The sequence below is a fragment of the Lepidochelys olivacea genome (assembly GCF_965140295.1).
Source record: "Lepidochelys olivacea isolate rLepOli2 genome assembly, chromosome: 3".
Taxonomy (NCBI): domain Eukaryota; kingdom Metazoa; phylum Chordata; order Testudines; family Cheloniidae; genus Lepidochelys; species Lepidochelys olivacea.
Genome location: NC_140413.1, coordinates 208837523 through 208857848, shown reverse-complemented (window position 1 = coordinate 208857848; position 20326 = coordinate 208837523). Strand labels below are relative to the sequence as shown.

The window sequence follows — 20326 nt, the reverse complement described above, 5'->3', positions numbered from 1 at the left end:
ATTCCCAAGGAGGACAAGATCATTCTCCTCAAAGATTTTAACGCTCGAGTCGGGCGGGGGTCAGATCTTTGGAATGGCACTATCGGAAAAGGAGTAGGAAAGGCTATCTCCAACGGCATCTCTTCCTGAGCAAATGCATAGAACATGGCCTGATCATCACAGACACCCTCTTTAGACAAAGTGAGAAATATAAGACCATCTGAAGACACTCTCGCTCCAGTCATTGGCACCTTCTTGACTATGTTATTGTTACAGCTTGAGATCGGAAGGATGTCCGCATCACAAGTGAAGATATAGTGACTCAGAAGAAACTTAAGCAGTGTCTCCAAGAGAAGTTTGCCACTATGCCTACAGCTGCTGCTGATGATGAAAATTTCTGGGGTTCAAGACTGCCATTCTCTCGGCATGTGCTGAGTCCACTGGCTATGTCACCCACCATCACCAAGATTGGTTTGATGAGAGCTAGGCTGAGATTCAGGGCCTGCTTGACGAGAAGAGAAAAGCTCATTGCATGTGGCAAAACGACATATCACACCAGCAGAAGAAATTCATACAAGCAACTCAAGGCTGAAGCTCTAGGAAAATCCATGTCATCAAAAATACATGGTAGTGAGAAAAGGCCAAGGAGATTGAGCTTTACACTGATAAACATGACATGAGGAGTTTTTTCAGGCAGTAAGGGCCATTTATGGTCCATGCTCCCATGGACCCACACCACTCGGAGGCCAAGACGGGTCAACATATTTTAAGGAGAGCAAAGCCATCAAAGCCAAATGGAAGGAGCCTTTTGAGTTACTCCTGAACCATGAGTCAACTGTCTCTGATGCCACTATCGAATCTATACCTCAAAGACATGAAAGAGACTCTCTTGCTGATCCTCCCTCTCCCCCCGAAGAAGTAATATGAGCCATTATGCAAACTAAGAACAATAAGGCAGCAGGGCCTGAAGTCTACAAGTTTGGAGGTGAAGAACTGGTAGGAAAGCTCCACGAACTTTTTCTTCATAAGTGGTATAATGAGAAGAAGACTTGAGAAACGCTAACATTGTTACAATCTTTAAGAAAGGAGATAAGTTGGAGTGTGAAAACTATCGAGGCATTGCCTTGCTATCTACAGCAGGGAAAATTCTTGCCTGTATCTTCTTAAACCCATTACTTTCCCTTGCTGAGGAAATATTGCCAGAATCTCAGTGTGGTTTTAGACCATCCTGCGGGACAACCGACATGATCTTTGTTGCCTGCCAAATCCAGGAAAAGTCTCAAGAGCAAAATCAGAACTTGTACATGGCTTTCATCAATTTGACAAAGGCCTCTGACTCTGTCAATCGCGAAGCCCTGTGAAAGGTGCTGGCCAGATTTCGCTGCCCTCCAAAATTTATTAAGGTTGTAAGGCTTCTCCGTGATCAAACGACTGCCACAGTTCTCTGTTATGGCCTTGAGATGGAACCTTTCGTCATCAAAACTGGGGTTAAGCAAGGTTGCATTATTGCCCCAACCCTGTTCTCCATCTATTTAGCAGTCATTTTGGTTAAAGATCACCTCCCCAATGGAGTTGACATTCAATACAGAATGGACGGGCGGCTCTTTAATCTTCAAGTCTCTGCTCGAAGTCAAAAGTCTTCAGGGCATCCATTACTGATCTTGAGCATGCTGATGACTGTGTCATCCTCACACACACTGAGAATGACCTTCAGTCCATACTGGATTTTCTTGCACAAGCTTACCGAAGCCTAGGACTCTCTCTCACTATCTCACTCAGCCTGCCTCAGGCCTTGCACGTATCCCACCACAAATCACCATCGAGGGACAGACTTTGAAGACAGCTGAGCACTTTTGCTACCTTGGTAGCCCACTTTCTCAAAACTCAAAAATGGACAGTGAGATCCAGCACAGGATCTAGTGTGCAAGTGCTTCCTTTGGGAAATTGCTCCATTGTGTTTTCATGGACCGTGACCTACGTCAGGACACCAAGATCCAGGTCTAGAAGACAATTGTTGTTCCTACACTCCTCTATGGATACAAAACCTGGGTGACCTATCGACAGCACCTCAAGAGCTTGGAGAGGTACCACCAGCAATGCCTCCGGAAGATCCTTCGCATCAAATGGCGAGATCGCTGTACTAACGCCAGCATCCCCACTGAAGCCAATGTCTCCAGCATTGAAGCAATGATCCTCATGTACCAGCTTTCCTGAGCTAGACGTTGTGTGTGGATGCCAGACTCTCGCCTTCCAAAACAAGCCCTCTACTCTCAGCTCGCCCATGATCAGAGATCCCGTGGTGGTCAGAGGAAACGCTACAAAGACACTCTGAAAGCATGTCTTAAGAAAACTGATGTGGATGTCACAAGCTGGGAGGAGCAAGCCACTAACCGATCCCAATGGTGCCATTTCCTCCATCAGGCAGTGGCCCGCTTCGAGGACAAGCGCCTTTCCCTCAAAGCTGAAAAGAGAGAGAAGGAAGGAAAAAGAAATAACTTTCTCCCAGTAGGCAACTGGCCTGCCACGAAATGTCTGTACCTACTGTGGGTGGATTTGCAGGTCCAGGATCAGACTCTCGAGTCATCTCAGGACCCATATTTAATTTCGTGATAGAGATCATCCTTGAATTGAGGGATCACTTACTTAGTTTGTTAGTAAATTCAGTTTATGTGCTGATGCCCTGAAGGAGATAGTGGTTGAGGCAAAGGGGGGGTCAAGGGCGGGGAGTTTAAGGTGGGAGAGACTAAAGCATGCTGGTCCTGGGAGGGGAATGAGCCGGAGGTGAGGGGGATCAGGGTGGGATAGGGTCACGGGGGCTGGGTAGAGGGGCTGTAGGAAGAGAGAAGATGAGCTCTTGGGTTCAGTGATTGGGGCCATGAGAGGGGGTGGTGGTGAGAGGCAGAGGGGGAAGGGAAGTGGGGACTAGGGGGCAGAGGGATGGAGTTCCACTTAGATCTTGTGAGTTTACTTCCCGCAGAAGTTAGGTGACTCCCGGGAGGAGGGGGATGTGAGGGAGGGATTAAGGAGGGAGTTGAAGGTGGCCGGGTGGCACAGTGCTGCTGGCTAGGGGCAGAGCCATAGAAGGAGAGGGGATTTGCAGTGGAGCAAGTCCTCCTGGGGCTGGGACATGTGCTAGAGGCCTTCCACTGTGCAGCAGCAGGAGTTGAGGAAGTGGATGGTGGGGCTTGGGTGGAGTGGGGACCTTTCAGCTGGGTGAGTGTGGAGAGTTAGTGACTGTCACCGGAGAGCAGAGAAGTCTGGCAGTGCTGGGGGAAGTCACAGACCGCTGGCAAGGAGAGGGTGCAGCAGGCTTTGTTGGAGCTGAGACACTGGCCAGGCGCAGGGGTCTCAGTGAGGGAAGGACCCGAGGGGAGCAGATCAGGGGGTGGGAGAGCTGATCCTCGGCTGTGGTCAGAGGGGTGGGATTGTGGCACGCAAAGAGGAGGCGCTAGGAGTCCAAGCCAGAAAGGAAGGTGGCTGAAATGTTCCTGTGGGCAGTCCATGCCAGCGCCATGGAGGGAGAGGAGAACAAAGTCAGATGCAGTGTTGGTCTCATTCATTCTCTGTGTTTGAAGAGGGGTGGGGGGTGTTGGGAGAGGAAGGCTGGCGCTCTCGCTGTGCTCCTTAGCGGGGAAGCCGGGCTCTGGGAGTGGGGAAGGAAGGAATGACTGCAGTGTTGCGGGAAGTGCAGGTTTCAGTGAGAGCTGGGAGTTGCAGGGAGACAGGGTCCTGAATGGCTGTGATCTGTCTGGAGATTGACCAGACCGTACCCCTGTTAAATAGGGTACAGAATAGCCGGCACCGTATGCTTTTCCCTTCAGACTGCAGGGGCTGGGGGTGAAGAGGATTTTCACCTGGGCCAGTGGGTGTTGGGAAACTTTGAGCCCTGACCACACCCACTTCCGTTCCATGGTTCTCCATGGATTTCCTTGCCATGCTCCCTACTAGACTCTCCCTTTTCCCTGCCATAGATCGGTCAGCTCTCTCCGCCCTGTGCGATGACTGCCCCGTGGGTTATGTGTTTATTCAGGATGTTCATTGCTCTGCTTGGCATCTGGGGTTTGTTTGAACATTTCATGTGTCTGTCTTGTGCTGTAGCATTGCACGCTCACCTGTCTGCTGGGCAGACCATATTCCCTCACACCCAGTATTGCGTTTACAGCCTAGCCCTCCCTGTCCCAGACTGCACTTGTAATCAATATTCTGTGACCACTCTTCACGCTCCCTTTTCCCATTCAGTTCCGCAGCGGTTTCCCTCTCTGAGGCCACGTCCTCGCTTGGCCTTGGACCATATTTAGGAATAGTGTTTGGATGTGGTTCCAGTTAGCAAGAGTTCACTTGATTTGCCCAGCCCTGTTCCGGTGTTCTGGCTTAGGTCCCAGAGTAGACTAGAATGTGTTGCAAAGCATGGTGTGTCTGCAGCCAAACAGGGTTAGACAGAAGTGCTCAAATGTGCTTTCCACTGTGTTTAGGAACCAAAAGCCATGGTGTCATGCTGTCTGGAGTAAATCACGAGTGAGAATAGCAGCCACAGGGCACAAACCCCAAACTGGTTATGAGTTGTGTAATTGGATTTCACCATCCGAGTAACAAGTGTAAACTTCGCAGGTACTGTAATAACCTTACCATGGGGCATTCCAGTCTATCTCGTTACCCAGGCAAGCTTGCCTCTGTGATAGTTACTGGAGGACAGGGCGGCTCTAGTGATCTGGGAGTTCTCCCTCTGCTTTCAGCTAGTTCCTTTCACAGCTGATCGTGAAAATCTTCACTTGTGGGGCCCAGGCCTGTGCTTTGTCAGATGTTGTTTGTGAAGCAGGTTTTTCTGCTCAGGTCTTTAAGAAGTTCCTAGGCTCTGACTCATCCTGCCTTTATCTTTCTTCAGAAGGTTTTTGAGAAGTCTGCAGCCTAGGAGGGCCGATAATATGAGTGTGACGAAGGCCCTGTACTTTCAGAGCTGTGCTCAGACTTGTGGACACGATGCCAGCTTTGTCAAAGCACGATCCTGTGCTTGAATACTTGGCCGGTACCGATCTCTGTTGAGGGCTAAGGCCTTCTCTTGGCTTGAAAGACTCTGCTACGATGGCAGGTTTCAGAGTAACAGCCGTGTTAGTCTGTATTCGCAAAAAGAAAAGGAGGACTTGTGGCACCTTAGAGACTAACCCATTTATTTGAGCCTGAGCTTTCGTGGGCTACAGCTCACTGCATCGGATGCTTGCGATGGGACAAGCTGGAGAGCGCCTGCAGAGCATGTACAGCAGAAAATGTCCCTAGCTGTGCACTTAGCATTAGGCGTACGCGCGCTCTCTCTCACACACAGACACACACACACTCATCTAGTAGACGAGCAGCTTTTAACTTCTATAAGCTGAGGCTGTTTTTACACTGCAGCTGAGAGCATGCTTCCTGGCACTGGTAGACACATGCACGGCCCCTGCTCTAGCTAGCACTAAAAATAGCAAGGTTGCATGGGCAGTGGCTTAGGCTAGGGGGCCGCGATTGTGCCCAGGAGGCTGGGTGGCTTTGCACTCAGCAGCTAAGCTGAGTTGCTGCCCCGCTCTCCCTGGCAATGTTGCTGTTCGTGGTGTCCCGGCTCGAGCAGAGCTGGTGTGAGTCTGTCGACCTATGCTGGGAAGCTCATTCCCAGCTGCAGCGTGGACATACCCTGAATAACTCAAGAGCAAGGAGTTTCTAAGCAGCACAAGCAAAGCTGGTAGAACTTATGTAAGTAGTCCCTGATGCTGTTTTTAAAAAAGAACTTAGGAAACAGATGCAAAAGAACTTGTTAATGCAGTATTAAGTTTGCCCGTTTAAAATCAGGAAACGCAAAGGTTCCAGTATCAATATTGACTAAGCCACATTGGGTGTCCTGGGTACCACGGAATGGGCCCTCGTTTATACAGCTTAGTGGGTGAGATGGGTGGTGGGCATATTCCCTTCTCTATTTATAGAACGTGGGCACTGGGGAAGTGGCAGGTCTGATCACACAGGTCTGTTTCCCCCACAGGTTTTGTGGCAATCTACAGGCCGAACTTACTGGGTGCACTGGCACATGGTGGAGATTATTGGTGCTGGAGAGCAGCCTGAAGAAGAAGCTGCCCAGGAAAAGGTATCCAGTCTGACCGAGAACTTGAAACTAACCACAGGTGAGGTTATGTGCACTGTATGTACATGTGCATTCTCTGCCTATTGCTCCCACGCGCTTTGGGGCTGGTCACGTTTCCTTTCCAGTATGGAGTGATTTAAATTTCTTCTAGGGATTTTCCTAAAGAGAAAAGTCATTCTGTGTGTTCTGTATGAGGGGTGACAACTTGTCAGTCAGTGATATGACTTAGAGCTGCATGGGACACATGTTCAAATAACAATAGGTGTAAAATGTCATTTAATACATTGATGTTACTCCAGAATATGCACATAAACTCTAGTTAGAATTAAACTGAACTAGCTGCTACAACCAGCATGTTATGATATTTTGGCACTTGCTAAAAATGAAACCACCTGAAATTTGGTCCATATAAAATCAAGAGGAATGAATAAAACAACGTAGGTTCATACGTTGTAAAAGCACCGATGTGCTTTTTTTGGAGTTTGATAGGCTAAGGTTTTAAAAGCTGTTTAGTAATTTTGGGTGTCTGCATTTCTGGGGGTTCATCTTGAAACACCTTTAAAGGTCTGGTTTTGCAAGCCAGGGTACTCAACAATTTCTGAAAATTACATCCCTTTAAGGTGTCTTAAGTTGAACACCCCAAAATCGAGGCACCTAAAATTTAGTCACTTTTGAAAATCTTTTTCATAGTTCATCTAGTCTGACCTCCTGCGTAATACAGGACCGAGAATTGCCCCAGTAATTCCTGCATCACACCCAACAACTCATTGAACTAAGATGTATCTTTTAGACAGACATCCAATCTTGATTTAAAGACTCCAAGTGGCAGAGAGTAAGCTGTTTCAGTGGTCAGTCACCCTCTGTGTTAGAAAAGCATGCTTCTATTTCCCATTTGGCTTTTTCCATCACTGACACCCAGCCACTGGACCTTGTGATGTCTCTATCTGTTAAGCTTTGCCTGAACGCCAGCTTGCTTTGGCTTAATTCAAAACTGGTTTAGTTAAACAGCTGCAAACCCCTGTAGGGATGCTCTTATTTCAATTTACACATAGTTTAATTCAGTTTAGCTTATATCTATTCCTAGTCAAGTTAGTTTACCTGAAATAAACCTGGAGTAAGTGTGTCCCCACAGCTTTGGCAATGGTTTAAATACATTTGTTTAAAATCACACCTTTATCCTGTGCAACTCTACATGTAGGCGAGCCCTTCTGTTACCCCGCTCTCCAGTGCTGAGACCTTCTCCCTGCGTAGGAACTTACGGACAATGATTAGGGCTCCTTTTATCCTTCCTTTCAATAAGCTAAATAGATGCAAGGTATGTCTACACTTGCCATTTAAAGTGGAAAAAGTCCCTTTTTTGTGCAAAAACCGTGGGAGCGTCTACACTTGTTAATGACTTTTTGCAGTGAAACTCAGAAGTTTCACCCCAAAAGGAAAACCACCTCCACGAGAGGCATACAGCTCTTACCGGTGATGTTTTTGCGGTGATGTGTAAGTGAAGACTTGTTTTTCCTGTTTACAGAGCTTTTAGCCTCCGGAGGATATCTCGCAGTGCCTAGGTCAGGGGTTCTCAAAGTGGGGGTCGGGACACCTGAGGGGGTCGTGAGGTTATTATGTGGGGGGTCGCGAGCTGTCAGCCTCCACCCCAAACCCTGCTTTGCCTCCAGCATTTATAATGGTGTCAAATATATAAAATAGTGTTTTTAATTTATACGGGGGGGAAGGAGGGTCGCACTCAGAGGCTTTCTATGTGAAAGGGGTCACCAGTACAAAAATTAGAGAATCACTAGCCTAGGTGACCACTTTGACCAGCCCCTCTGCTGCTCCAATGCCAGGTAAACAGACGTCCACCCCTCCTCCTGTAAAGGCTCAGGAAGTTTGAAACTCCCCTTCCTGTTTTCTTGGCAAGTGCTCACTTATCTGGCCAGGTGACAATGGCTGCTCCACAGGGCAAACGATCCCCTGCTTGGAGCAATGCTGAGCTCCTGGAGCTGACCAGTGTTTGGGGAGAGGAGGCTGTGCAGGGACCCAGGACGCCCTGCGATCACCCCCCCACCCTTCCGTCAAGACCTATCGTCAAAACAGAGAGAGCTGCACTGTGGGATAGCTGCCCTCCTGCGCTCTGCTCATCGGGGATGGAAGTGCTGCAAATGTAAACGCAGTCTGACACCTGTGGAAGTGCGTGAGCACACAGACCAGCGCTTTACTTTCACACTCCCATGGTTTCACCCGTTCCCTATCACAGGTGAAACTGACAGCGCAAAACCTCTGCAAGTGTAGACATAGCCTAAGCTCTTTAAGAGTCTTGCGTGTTTTCCAGACTGTTGATCATTCTTATGGCTCTTCTCTGACTTCTTTATTTTTGCAACATCCTTCTTAACATGTGAACGCTGGAACTGGACATGGTATTCTAGTAACGCGTCATAGCATTTAAGGGCAGAAGGGAATGACTAGATCATCTAGTCCAGTGGCTCTCAACCTTTCTAGACTACTGGACCCCTTACAGGAGTCTGATTTGCCTTGTGTACCCCCAATTTCACCTCACTTAAAATCGACTTTAGACATAGAAATACAAAAGTGTCACTGCACACTATTACTGAAAAATTGCTGACTTTTTCATTTTTACCACAGACTTATTAAAATAAATCAACTGAAATATAAATATTGTCCTTACATTTCAGTGTATAGTAGATTGAGCTGTATAAACAAGTCATTGTATGAAATTTTTGCTTGTACTGACTTTGCTAGAGCTTTTTCTGTAGCCTGTTGTAAAACTAGGCAAATATCTAGATGAGTAGATGTAACCCCTGGAAGACCTCTGCGTTCACCCGGCTGAGACCCACTGCTCTAGTCTGACCTCCTGTGTAACACAGGCCAGAGAATTTCACCAAGTTGACCCCAATATTGAGTTTAATAGATTAGGTTTGGCTAAAGCAACTTCTAGAAAGGGATCTCATCTTGCTTTGAAGAGATAGAAAATCCACCACTTCCCTTGGTAGTATGATCATCCTCACTGTTCAAAATCTGGGCCTTACTTCTAATCTGTATTTGTCTGGCTTCAGCTTCCAGACGGTGGTTCTTGTTCTGCCTTTCTCTGTGGGATTAAAGAGCCCTTTAGTACACGGTATTTTGTCCCCATGGAGGTATTTATACACCACAATTGAGTCACCCCGCAGTCTCCTTTTTGATCAGCTAAACAGACTGAGCGCTTTAAGTCTCTCACTGTGAGGCATTTTCTCCAAGACTCTTGTTTTTATGGCTCTTCTCTGTCCCCTGTCCAATTTTTCAACCTTCTTTTTAAAACGTGGACCCCAGAACTGGACGCCATATTCCAGCATCAGTCTCAGTAGGGCTGTATATGGAGTCAAATCACATCCCCGCTCCTGTTCCCTCCTCTCCAGTTTATACCTCCTGGGGTCGCATTAGCCCTTTTTGGAGCTCACCTTGAGTTGTTGGTCCACTGTGACCCCTAAATCCTTTTCAAAGGGGCACTGTGGGGAAAAAAACAGCATGTGGTCACGTAATTAAAGACTGTGTCGTAATGCAAACACACAAGGTGGCTGAGTGAAGGTTGCACTCATGTTTCCTAACTTCTGAGTGCTTGGCTTTACGATATGTTCTTTCAGTGTAGTTTTGTTGTCTGTAAATTGCTAGGTTTTTAAACCTAGATTGAAAGGTAAGCTGCAAATGCTATTCAGTCTCCTCTAGAATTCACAACTTTGAAAGGGAATTGTTTTGATTTTTAGGTGCTTAATAAAAGATTTACATTGTTATTAATTATTCATAGTATCCAGTGCCGAGGAGCCCAGCTGAGGGGGATCAGTTTTGTCATGATGGTTGCCACAGGGTCTAAGCCTTGTCTATACACACAGGTCGTACTGCTTTAACTATACTGACAGAGTTAAATTGCTATGATCCCTGGCGTGGATGCAGTTATACCAGGATAAACATGTGTATACCGATATGGCTTATTCCTGCCTGGGAAGAGGACCACGCTATACCAGTATAAGGCACACTTATACCAGTATAATCGTCTAAACTATATTGGTAGAAATCACCCCCAGTATAAAATCTGGGCCTAAATCAGGCCTACACAAAACTAAGATCTCTGAGTACTCAAACCCCAAGCCACATCTGCTCACTACTGTGACTCTGAGCTCAGGACCCTCACCCCAGTTAATACAACAATGAACAAATGGGGTCTTTTATGGTTGCCGTTTTGGTGTGCGTGAAATCTCTTTACCTAGGTACTTGTATGGCCCCGGGACTAGTTTCTGAGCACCAAAAGCATGTGCTTCTACTGAGCAAATGTTTGTTCTCTTCAGGTCCTTCTTTATTTTTCAATCCTCACTGGCGTTCTCTGCTCCCCCGAGCGGAGCACAGCCTGCTGTTAAGATGCTGCTTACTCCCTTCTTCCAGATGTTAGGGAGGCTGTTAAGTAAGACTTAGCTCTGATCTCCACAGGACCCGCTAGAAGTCCTCCATTTCCAGCCCCCTTTCCTTTGTTGACAGTCCTGTAGACAATGGTCAGTCTTTGTGATGGTGTCGTGTCCCAAAAATGACAATTGTGACTGTAATAATTCTCCCCTTGCTACGCCACGCCGGCCACCAGGCGTCTGTGGATTGAACTGAGCAGCTGGCTCTGACTAGCGAGCTCAGATTTCAGTCGGTTTAAATGGAAATCCTTCTATTTATAATCACTGCTGGAGCGCCCCTCTCCATCACTTCGTGTCTCTAAGCAGGAAGGTGATGGTTGGTCCTGCAGCCACCTAGTGTTCTCTGCTCTTGCTTCATGCGCTCGCTCTGTTTGCCAGTAGATGGCAGGCTGGGAATCCGGCCAGCCTGTTGAGACTGAATTCCCTTTGAATCCTGGCCTTTGGCTGCCTGGCTAGCCCAGGCCAGCTGTCCCCTCCTGGCTCAGGTGGCTCTGCAGCAGGATAACCGTCTTTCTGAGACGCTCAGGGTTTGTGTCTCTGCCTTGCTGTGCTCCCCTGCAGTGACCCAGACGTTTTACTGCAAGCCCCTTGGAGGGCTGTACTCCCTGCCCTATCTGATGGACCGGCTGAGCGAGGACTCGGAGGCCCTGAGCCGGGCCGAGTGGTGGGAGCTGCTCTTCTTCGTGAAGAAGCTAGAACCGCACGAGCAGCAGGAGATCGCCCAGCTCATCCGGCAGCACCAGGAGGAGCAGGTGTGGGACAGGGGTGGTGCAGGGGAGAGAGAAGGACCTGGGAGGAATAGGGAACTGGGGAAGGTGAGAGATACCATGGAGCGCAGTGGGAGAACAGGTGAGAGGGGAGTGAGGGGAGATGGAAGTGGATGGGGGCAGCAGGGATGGAGTGGAACAGGGAACTGGGGAGCCTTGGGAAGAGCGGGGCAAACTGGGAGGGGAGATTGAACCAGGGAAGTAAGAGGGAATGGTGGGGGTGCAGGTGAGGGGAGGACCAAGGAGTGTGGATGGAACAGAGGGAGGAAACGAAAGAGGAGACCAGCTCAGCCCCAGGTAGAGAAACTCTGTCCAACAGACTCTGGATGGGCAGGTCACAGGCATGGGGAGATGCTGTCAGCAGCCACTGAGACATCGATCTGGGACAAGAGAATTGGACGTGTTTGGTTCTGGCTGGCCTGGGGATATCGCAGTTGGACTAGCCCGGTGTCAGCTCGGTTCCAGCTGGCCTGGGGACCTCCCCGTGTCGGCTCGGTTCCGGCTGGCCTGGGGACCTCCCCGTGTCGGCTCGGTTCCGGCTGGCCTGGGGACCTCCCCGTGTCGGCTCGGTTCCGGCTGGCCTGGGGACCTCCCCGTGTCGGCTCGGTTCCGGCTGGCCTGGGGACCTCCCCGTGTCGGCTCGGTTCCGGCTGGCCTGGGGACCTCCCCGTGTCGGCTCGGTTCCGGCTGGCCTGGGGATATCCCGGTTGGACTAGCCCGGTGTAGGGTCTGTTCTGACTGGCTGGGGGATATCCTGGTTGGACTAGTCCAGTTTCAGGTCGGTTCTGGCTGGCCTGAGGATATTCCGTTTGGACTAGCCCAGGGTTGGTTTGGTTCTGGCTGGCCTGGGGATATTCTGGATGGACTTGTCCAGTGTTGGCTCGGTTCCGGCTGGCCTGGGGACCTCCCCGTGTCGGCTCGGTTCCGGCTGGCCTGGGGACATCGGGCTGCTGAGAATTAACCCAGGCCCTGCATTTCCAGCTGTCGGAGCTGGACGAAGAAGCCCTGATCCAGCTGTCGGTACCGGTGGAGCTGGCCCAGCAAGTGCTGCGGGTGCTGAGCAAGCAGTGCCAGGGCTGCACCCTGAGTGACCTGCACAGCTCCCATGTCTACAGCAAGTACTTCCTCCGCCCAGGGGGGGCGCAGCCGGGCGGCCTGGGGCTGGACGCAGCCCCCTCGGAGTGCGCCGAATCCCTGGTGTCCAAGAAACCAAAGAAAGACCCTCCTGCTGCCAGAGTGCCTGCCCCAGCCCCCCCGGAGAAATCCGACTGCCAGCTGTTCACCGAGCTGCTGCGAGCGGAGGGGCTAGCCTGCCCGGAGATGGCAGAGGAGAAAGCCAAGGGTACGTGCCGGCCGGGGAAGGAGCCGTGCGCGGCAGTGGCTGGGTGCTGGGCTCTAGCTAAAGCGGGTCCCTGCTGGCTAAGGGGTGTCTGGGCAGGGGAGACCCAGCGATTGGCTCGGGGAGAGGTCGGGAAGAGGGGCGATCCGTGGGGGGTGGGGAAGCGCCGTGGGGAGGGGCTGGCTGGAGGGCTCGTGGGGCAGCCTCGGGTTGACGGGTGTTATGGTCCCGGCCAGTGTTGTGCAGCGCGAAGGGGTCGGGGAAGAAGAGCTCGTTGGAGCGGATTGCAGAGGTGGTGGAACTGATCCAGAGGTCCAGCTCCGAGGTGGGGCTGCAGCTAGCTGGGCTCAGGTTCATTATCAAGACTCTGGAGGAGGAGGCCGGGCGAGAGCGGCAGGTCATCAAACCTGAGGGACTCACCATCAGGTCAGTTCTCTGGTGGGTCCTCTGGGCGCGCCCAGACCTGGAGATGGCAGGCCCGTGCCTCCCTGGAGAGACGGGGCAGGAAAACCAGCTGCTCCTGTCTGTAGGGGCCGGCTGCTGGCCAGTGTCTGTCTCTGGCGCGGGCATTACCCCTGGGTGATGTTTCTATTAGAGTAGAGCCAGGGGATGCCAGTCGTGAGTAGATGTGCTCACGATCCTGGCTCCAGACGCTTATGGTCTAGCTACAGCAACGTACAAAGGATTTGGGCAGGAGGGCGACAGATACATGTCACCGGTTGTACAGCCAGCAGGGACCATTGAGGTTGGCTGGTCTGATCCTGTGTGTCGCGCAGGCCAGAGAGCGTCACCCAGTGACTCCTGCACAGGTCTGAAGTCTCCTGGGAAAGTGGCACTATGGAGCCCCGTCAGTGGTGGGTGAGCTGCAGGGTGGGCTTCAGGCAGATGGCCCCTCCCAGCGTAGCGACCGCAAGCGTTGGAAGACTTGCCCCATCTCTGGGACGCTGTTCCCATGGCCGGTCACCCTCCCTGGTAAACAGGTCTCTGATTTCCCGTTAGAGCTTCGCCGTGGCTCTCCTCCCCCTCTGCCTGCTGGACCCAAGAGCCCCCGTGTCAGCAGCGTTCTCCCTGGGCAGGTGCCTACAGACTGCGAGTAGGTGTCCTCACCCTTCATCTGAGGAGCTGCCAGGATCCAGCTTCCTTAGTCACTTGCTGTGAGGCTGGTTTTCCAGCCCTGGATACTTGTAGCTCATTTCTGACCCCTGTCCGGTTTCCCAATAGCTTGTGTGGACACCTGGCGACCAAGGGATGACTTGTTCATGATGTGCAAGGACCTTTCTGGGGGGAAAACGTGAGCACTAATGGGCCCGTTAGTCTAGCAGAGATGGGCAGAACCAGAACCGGTGGCTGGAGCTGAAGCCAGACATGTGCCTGTGAGATGTAAGGCCCAGATGTTTACCAGGGAGGGTGATGAGCTGGAACAAACTTCCAGGGCAGGGGTGGATTCTGCACCTCTGGATAGCTGGAAATCAAACCTGGCTGCCCTGCTGGGACTCCTGTGACAGCTTGGGGAGTGGGAGGCCCGTGGGGGGCCGGGGGATCTGGTTTCTGGACCAGAGCTGACCTGGAGCCACGCAGCAGGTCAGTCCCCGGTTGCCCAAGCCCGGCTCCTGAGCCGCCCGCCGTTGCTCCCCGCAGGGAGAAGCTGGTGAAGATGCTGGTGGAACTGCTCACCAACCAGGTGAAGGAGAAGCTGCTGGCGGTACTGGCTCTGCGGCTGCTCTGTGTGCTGATGGCCAAGTACGACTGGCGCGTGCTCTTCGCCACGGAGGGCGGGGTGCGTGCCGTGCTGGCCTGCATGCAGGAGTACGCCCCCTCGGCGCTGGTCCAGCAGGCCGGCCTGGCGGTGAGTGCAGCTCACGGGGCAGGTGGGGGCTGTCGTGGGCTCGGGGGTGGGGCATGCCGGGATCGTGGGTGGGAGAGGGCGGGGACCGGGTGGCCAGTGCCGGGTGGCCAGGGGGCATTGGCAGCCTCGTGGTCTCGGCCTGGGGCTGGCGCTGCCAGCTCTCCGCCCTGACCGGCTCCCCTGGCCTCCCAGGCGCTGAAGGTGCTGGTGGGCGCCGGGACCTGCGAGCCGCTGGGTGCCAGCGAGAAGCCCTGTCCCCTAAACCACGCCGATGCCCAGGTGATGTGGGAGATCTTCGCCAGCATCGGCTCCGCCTCCAGCAAGGACTCGGACAGCCTGCTCTGCGCCCTCCCTGCCGCCATCCGCACCATGCAGGGCACCGCTGGGTATGGGGGCTGAGCGGGGTCATTGCTGTGGGGGCAGTGGTGGGGGGCAGCTCCCTGGAGGCTCTGGGGGTACCTGGCGGGAGGGCCCCTGGCTGGCAGGAGGTGCCATTGCCCCACAGACCCGTTGGGGAGGAGCAGCGGCTGGTGCCCACGGGCACTCACCCTGGCACTCTGCCCCACAGGGCCTCGTCGGCCGTGCAGAACGGCCTGCTGGTGGCCAGCATGCTGATCGACAGCCACCGGGGCCTGGCCGAGCAGCTGGCGAGCTGTGACATCCACTCGGCGCTGCAGAGCTGCTGCCAGGGGGGCCAGGACCCCGCCACCCCCAGCCACGCCAACGAGACGCTGGCCCAGATCGCGCTCAGCCGCCTGGCTGAGCACAAGCTCCCCATGAACCTGGAGACGACAGGTATGGACCCTCTTGCCCCCGCCACAGCCCCTGTCTGAGGTTGTGGGGATAGCAGGTACAGAGGTCCTTGCTCCCCACCCAGCCCCTGTCTGAGAGCTGGGGGATGCAGGTATGGAGCCCACCCCACCCCCACAGCCCCTGCCCCCCCAACCCCACCTACAAGCCTGGGGACAGCTCGTACGCAGCTCTGCCCCACATACAGAGCTCCCTCCCCCATCCCACCTGTCTGAGAGCCTGGGGACGGTAGGTACGGAGCCCCTGCCCCCCACCCACAGCCCCGTCTGAGAGCCTGGGGACGGGGGTACAGGGCACCTGGCGCCCCAGCGAGCGTGCAGCCGGCGGCATGCAGTGCCCTGCCTCAGCCCCGGCCCCACGGCGCTCTCCCTGTGGCAGAGGCGGGCTCAGCCCTGGATCTGAAGGACGTGGACGTGCAGACGCTGCTGGGCCGCCTGCAGGAGGGCAGCCTCTCCAAGGAGCTGGTGCTGGCCCTGGAGCGCTGCCTCTGCGAGGAGGCCGGCCCCGAGAGCGAGGGGGCCGAGGCCCTGCGGGACCGCCAGCACTTCCTGCTGCTGCTGCGCAGCCTGGAGCAGCTGGGGGCCGAGAAGGCCGTGCAGCTGGGGATCCTCCGGTGAGTGCAGGGTGCGGCCGGGTCCTCGGTGACACGGGGGGGAGGGGGTGACCTTTGCCAGGGATCCTCGGGTGACACTGGGCGAGGGGGGCAGCCGGGGATCCTCGGGTGTCACCGGGCGTGGGGGACCTTGGCCGGGGATCCATACGCTGTACTGCGAGAGTGTGGCTGGGATGTCCCAGATGGGAATGGCAGCCAGCACGGGGGCGTGTCTGTTTGGGGCTGTCCTGGGGGTGGATTGAGGCAGGGTTTGTTGGCACTGTGCTGGGGGGCGTTGGTTGGGGCTGTCCCGGGGCTGGAAGTGGCTGTTTCTGGGGGGTCAGGGTTGGTTGGGGCTGTCCCAAGGTGTGTGTATATGTGTGGTCAGTTGGGGTGTCCCGAGGTGGGGGTGGGGGCTGTCCCAAGGCAGTGGGGAGGGCTGGGATGAGAGGCTGTCATGGGAGGCTGGGGCAGGCATGGCAGTGAAGGTGGCTTGTGTGGCCAGAGGCCCGGGCACATGGGGGGGCTCGGGGCACTGGCAGCCGCTGGCCTCTCCCCTCAGGCCCCACCTTCCCCCTTCTCTTGTGCAGGATTTTGAACAAGCTCCTGGACAGTTACCAGGAGGAGGGGCTGCCCTGGCACGAATGCATCGAGCCCTGTCTGTCCTCCATGAGCGCCCCCAGCAACGAGCGGGAGGTGAGGAGCCACGGGGGGACCCGCTTACCTGTCGGGGGTGGGGAATCCAGGAGCAGGAGGTGGGGGCGGGGAGGGGCTCCTAGCTCAGCCCCAGTTATGGGCTCGCGGCAGGAATTGCTGGTGAAGTCTCTGCCCGGTGCCTTGGCTCATAACAGCCCTGATCTGCTGCAGGCCTGCCCCGGGGAAGATGGACCTGTGCCCCCTGGCATCACCCCTTTACCCAGCGCCCCCCAGCCAGGGCTGGGGCCTCTCTCTGTTCTGTCCGTGCCGTGCCTGGAGACTCCAGCCCAGGCACGGCAGGAGCTGAGAGCCGCCCTGCCCCAGGGAGCTGTGCGCTCCATGCCCCAGGCGGCCGGGGGCGGAGGGGACTGGCCCAGGGAGAGCGGGGACTCGCCCCAGCCCCCTGGCAGGTCAGTAGCAGAGGCGGGACTAGAAGCAGGTCTCCTGGCCCCCAGGCCGGTGCCCCAACCCCCAGTCCGCGCTGCTCCCTCTGCAGGTCGTGCAGGAGTTCGTTCGCTTCCTCCACCGCCTGGCCACCGCCACCAAGGACTGTGCCGTGGTGATGTGCCGTCTGGGCACCAAGGAGGCCCTGTCCAAAGCCCTGGACAAGCACAACTCCAACCTGTTGCTGGGGCCAGAGCTGCGGGACCTGGTGACTGACTGTGAGAAGTACGCCAGCCTCTATCAGAAGCTGACGACCAGCATCCTGGCCGGCTGCATCCAGGTGAGCCGGGGCACGTGCGCGGTGTGGGGTGTGCGTCCTGACCCCGCCCAGGTGAGCAGGGGTTCTGCCATGGGGGAGGCCTCCCCCCACCGCCTGGGGCGGTCTGCCTGGCGGGTGGGAGGAACCTCTGCAGCATGCCGGGGCGCTGATCTGGGTTGAGACCATCCGGGAGTCCCAGGCGCTGGCTGGGGGCTGGCTGTCCCTAAAGGGAGGGAAGGGAGGAGGGCAGGTTGTTTGTCTGTGGGGAGGGGTTGGTGGTCTTTGCAGAGGTTGGCCTGGGGGGAGGGAGGGTGTGACTTTCCTCCAGGTGCAGCCTGGACTGCTGAGTCCCCTTAGCTCTCCTGCCTGGGGTGCCTTTTACACCGCTTTGCTGGGAACAGCGACCCGTCCAGGCTCTGCTCGCTCCCAGCCCCCAGGATGCAGCCGAGTACGTGAGGCTGTGCCCAGCAGTCCATGTGTTACGTAGAGGGTAACACCCGTAGAGCCCCATCCCCAGCCTTGCTCCCCTCCTGCACTGCGCCCAGCCCTCCCGGACAGCGGAAACTCCTTGCTAGTCATTCCAGCCCTGGGAGGGGTTACGGGCCCGCCTTTCTCGTCTCGGGTAGAGGTTTCCCAAACACGTCGGTCAAACACACTGGCTTAGGCAGAACCACGAAAGAAGTTTATTAACAAGAGAAGGGTGGATTTTAAGTGATCACAGGTGGGAAGGCATAACAGTCGGAATTGGTCATAAAAGGATAAACACGCCAGCGAATTCCTAAACTGTACCAGGACTAATAGGTGTAAAAGCAAAAGAGGGAATTTTTCTAACCAGCAGCTGTGATAAGTTTCACAGGCTGCGTCTTTTCCCAGCCTGGGACCGCTCCCCCCTTTGTTCAGTTTCTTGTGCGTCGTCGTTGTCATGAGCGGAGACGGACGGAGGAGAGGGGTGGCTAGGGACGTTTTCCCCACTTCTTATCCTCCCGCCCTTTGTGCTGGAAAAATCCTTGCTGGGTCCTGGGGTTGGGCAGTGCTGTTGTGTATGTGAGCTCCAAATTGCCCTCATGATGAATGGTAACTTTCTTGTTTCCCTTCCCTTCCCTCCCCCAGCCCCTGCTGGTGAATGTCTGATGTAGTATGTAATGGCTCTTTGGTACTTTGCTGGTGTGCTAGGGTGTCTTTGTCTCTGAAAAATTAGTTTGTGAGCATTACCCAAAACAGTACCATAGTTCAGTCACAATCATGCAGTAAAATCTCATAGCTTTACACACAGTGTTGTTACACACATCTTAACAGCACAATGATGTTCAGCAGTTTATGAATCTTCAGATGATACCTCACAAGGCTTACTTTGTACAGAATGTAACATAACCATATAAAAGTGGTGAACATGGAGTACAGGGTGTCATGTGGGGTACAGAGTGTCACAGAGGTTGGTGGTATCTGGAAGGGATGACCAGGGAGTGGTCTGCAGGCAGGGGGAGGGGTTGGTGGTCTCTGGAAGGGGGTGGGCAGGGAGGGGATAGCCTTGGGGGGAGTGGCCGTGGGGCAGAGGCTCTCTCTGGACCCAGTTCACTCAGCTTCCCCCACCCCACCCGTGGGGCTGCATTCCTTGGGGGCTGGTTGCTGCCCAGAGTCCAGCAATCGGGCAGTGGCGAAGGGGTGCCAGGTGGCTCCCCCCATTGACGCTTTGCGCCCCCCTCTCTTCCAGATGGTACTGGGTCAGATTGAGGAACACAGACGGAGCCACCAGCCCATCAACATCCCCTTCTTCGACGTCTTCCTGCGCAACCTCTGCCAGGGTCAGTGCTGGGGCGGTCGCCCGGGGCCCCTCTGCCCCACCTGTGCCCCCGCCCAGGTGGCTCCCCAGGTCCCTTCAGCTCTGTCCCCTCTCCCTGCAGGCTCCAGCGTGGAAGTGAAGGAGGACAAGTGCTGGGAGAAGCTGGAGGTTTCCTCTAACCCCCACCGAGCCAACAAGCTGACGGACAGGAACCCCAAGACCTACTGGGAGTCCAACGGCAGCACCGGCTCGCACTACATCAATATCTACATGCACCGCGGCGTGGTGGTCAGGTGGGGCGGGCGCTGTGGGTACTGGCCCCCTGGGGCGGGGGTGTGGCTCTGTGTGCCGGGTGGCAAAGAGCGTGTCCCAGTGGTGGGGGAGGGATCAGGTAGCTATGGGAGGGGGTTGGACCTGGGTAACGATTTGGCGAGGAGTGGCAAGGTGCCCGGGGTGGCAAAGGGGTGTTCCCGGGGATGGGGGTGGGATCAGGTGGGTAGGGGGGTGGCTGGCTGCCCGGGGTGTCCCGGGGATGGGGGTGGGATCAGGTGGACAGGGCAGGTAACAATTTGGCGAGGGGTAGCTGGGTGCCCGAGGCAGCACAGGGGGACTGCACATGCCGGTTCCCTGGCTCAGGCTGGGGTGGGTTCCCTTTCCAGTAGCCAGCCATGCAGGGACTTGTCTGTGTCCCCGGGCGCCATGCTCCCTGCTGGAATGTCTGGAGGCGCTGTGGGCCCAGAGCCATGAAGCGCCAGGTGCAGCCCCCCAGGAGCTGGGCCGGGGGGCTCAGGGGCTCCCGTTAGGACCGGTGGCCATGTGAGGCTCTGAGCCTGCTGGCGGACATGCCCCTCGGGATGGGCACCCTAGGCTCAGGCTGGAGCACAACCCCAGAAATGGGCCAGTGCCGACGCTGTGGCTCTCCCTGGCTGCAGGCAGATGAGCGTGGTGGTGGCCAGCGAGGATTCCAGCTACATGCCAGCCCGGATCGTGGTCATGGGAGGAGAGAACCCGGCCAGCATCAGCACCGAGCTCAATACAGTGAGTGTGGCCCAGGCCGCCCTGGACAGAAAAGGGGGAGCTGCAGGGAGTGGGGGTCCTGTGGCTTGGGGGCTCCCTAGCAGGGCGGGTGCAGGCTGAGAGCTTCGCACCTGCCAGCGCCCATCTCTGCTGTTCAGTGGAGCTGGGTCAGCCTGGCCCAGGCTCCGGGGGGACGACTGCCGCGGAATTGGGAGGCAGCCAGCACCCGAGGCGCAGGGAGTCGCCAGCCCCAGGCCT

The 20326-nt window shown here is 55.2% G+C and overlaps 1 protein-coding gene across 3 annotated transcripts in view; it reads left to right on the top strand.

The window, feature by feature from the left end:
- The window catches only part of LOC311517435 (cullin-9-like), a 64774-nt gene that overhangs the window by 13621 nt on the left and 30827 nt on the right, over positions 1 to 20326 (top strand). For all 3 annotated transcript variants that reach the window (XM_084622286.1, XM_084622287.1, XM_084622288.1), the window contains 13 exons: positions 5984 to 6122; positions 11080 to 11270; positions 12267 to 12627; positions 12861 to 13050; positions 14263 to 14470; positions 14663 to 14856; positions 15039 to 15265; positions 15659 to 15893; positions 16463 to 16568; positions 17065 to 17292; positions 18983 to 19073; positions 19173 to 19344; positions 19984 to 20089. In XM_084622286.1, the coding sequence (XP_084478412.1) occupies positions 5984 to 6122; positions 11080 to 11270; positions 12267 to 12627; positions 12861 to 13050; positions 14263 to 14470; positions 14663 to 14856; positions 15039 to 15265; positions 15659 to 15893; positions 16463 to 16568; positions 17065 to 17292; positions 18983 to 19073; positions 19173 to 19344; positions 19984 to 20089 (2448 nt within the window). The remainder of the gene's footprint in view (positions 1 to 5983; positions 6123 to 11079; positions 11271 to 12266; positions 12628 to 12860; positions 13051 to 14262; positions 14471 to 14662; positions 14857 to 15038; positions 15266 to 15658; positions 15894 to 16462; positions 16569 to 17064; positions 17293 to 18982; positions 19074 to 19172; positions 19345 to 19983; positions 20090 to 20326) is intronic.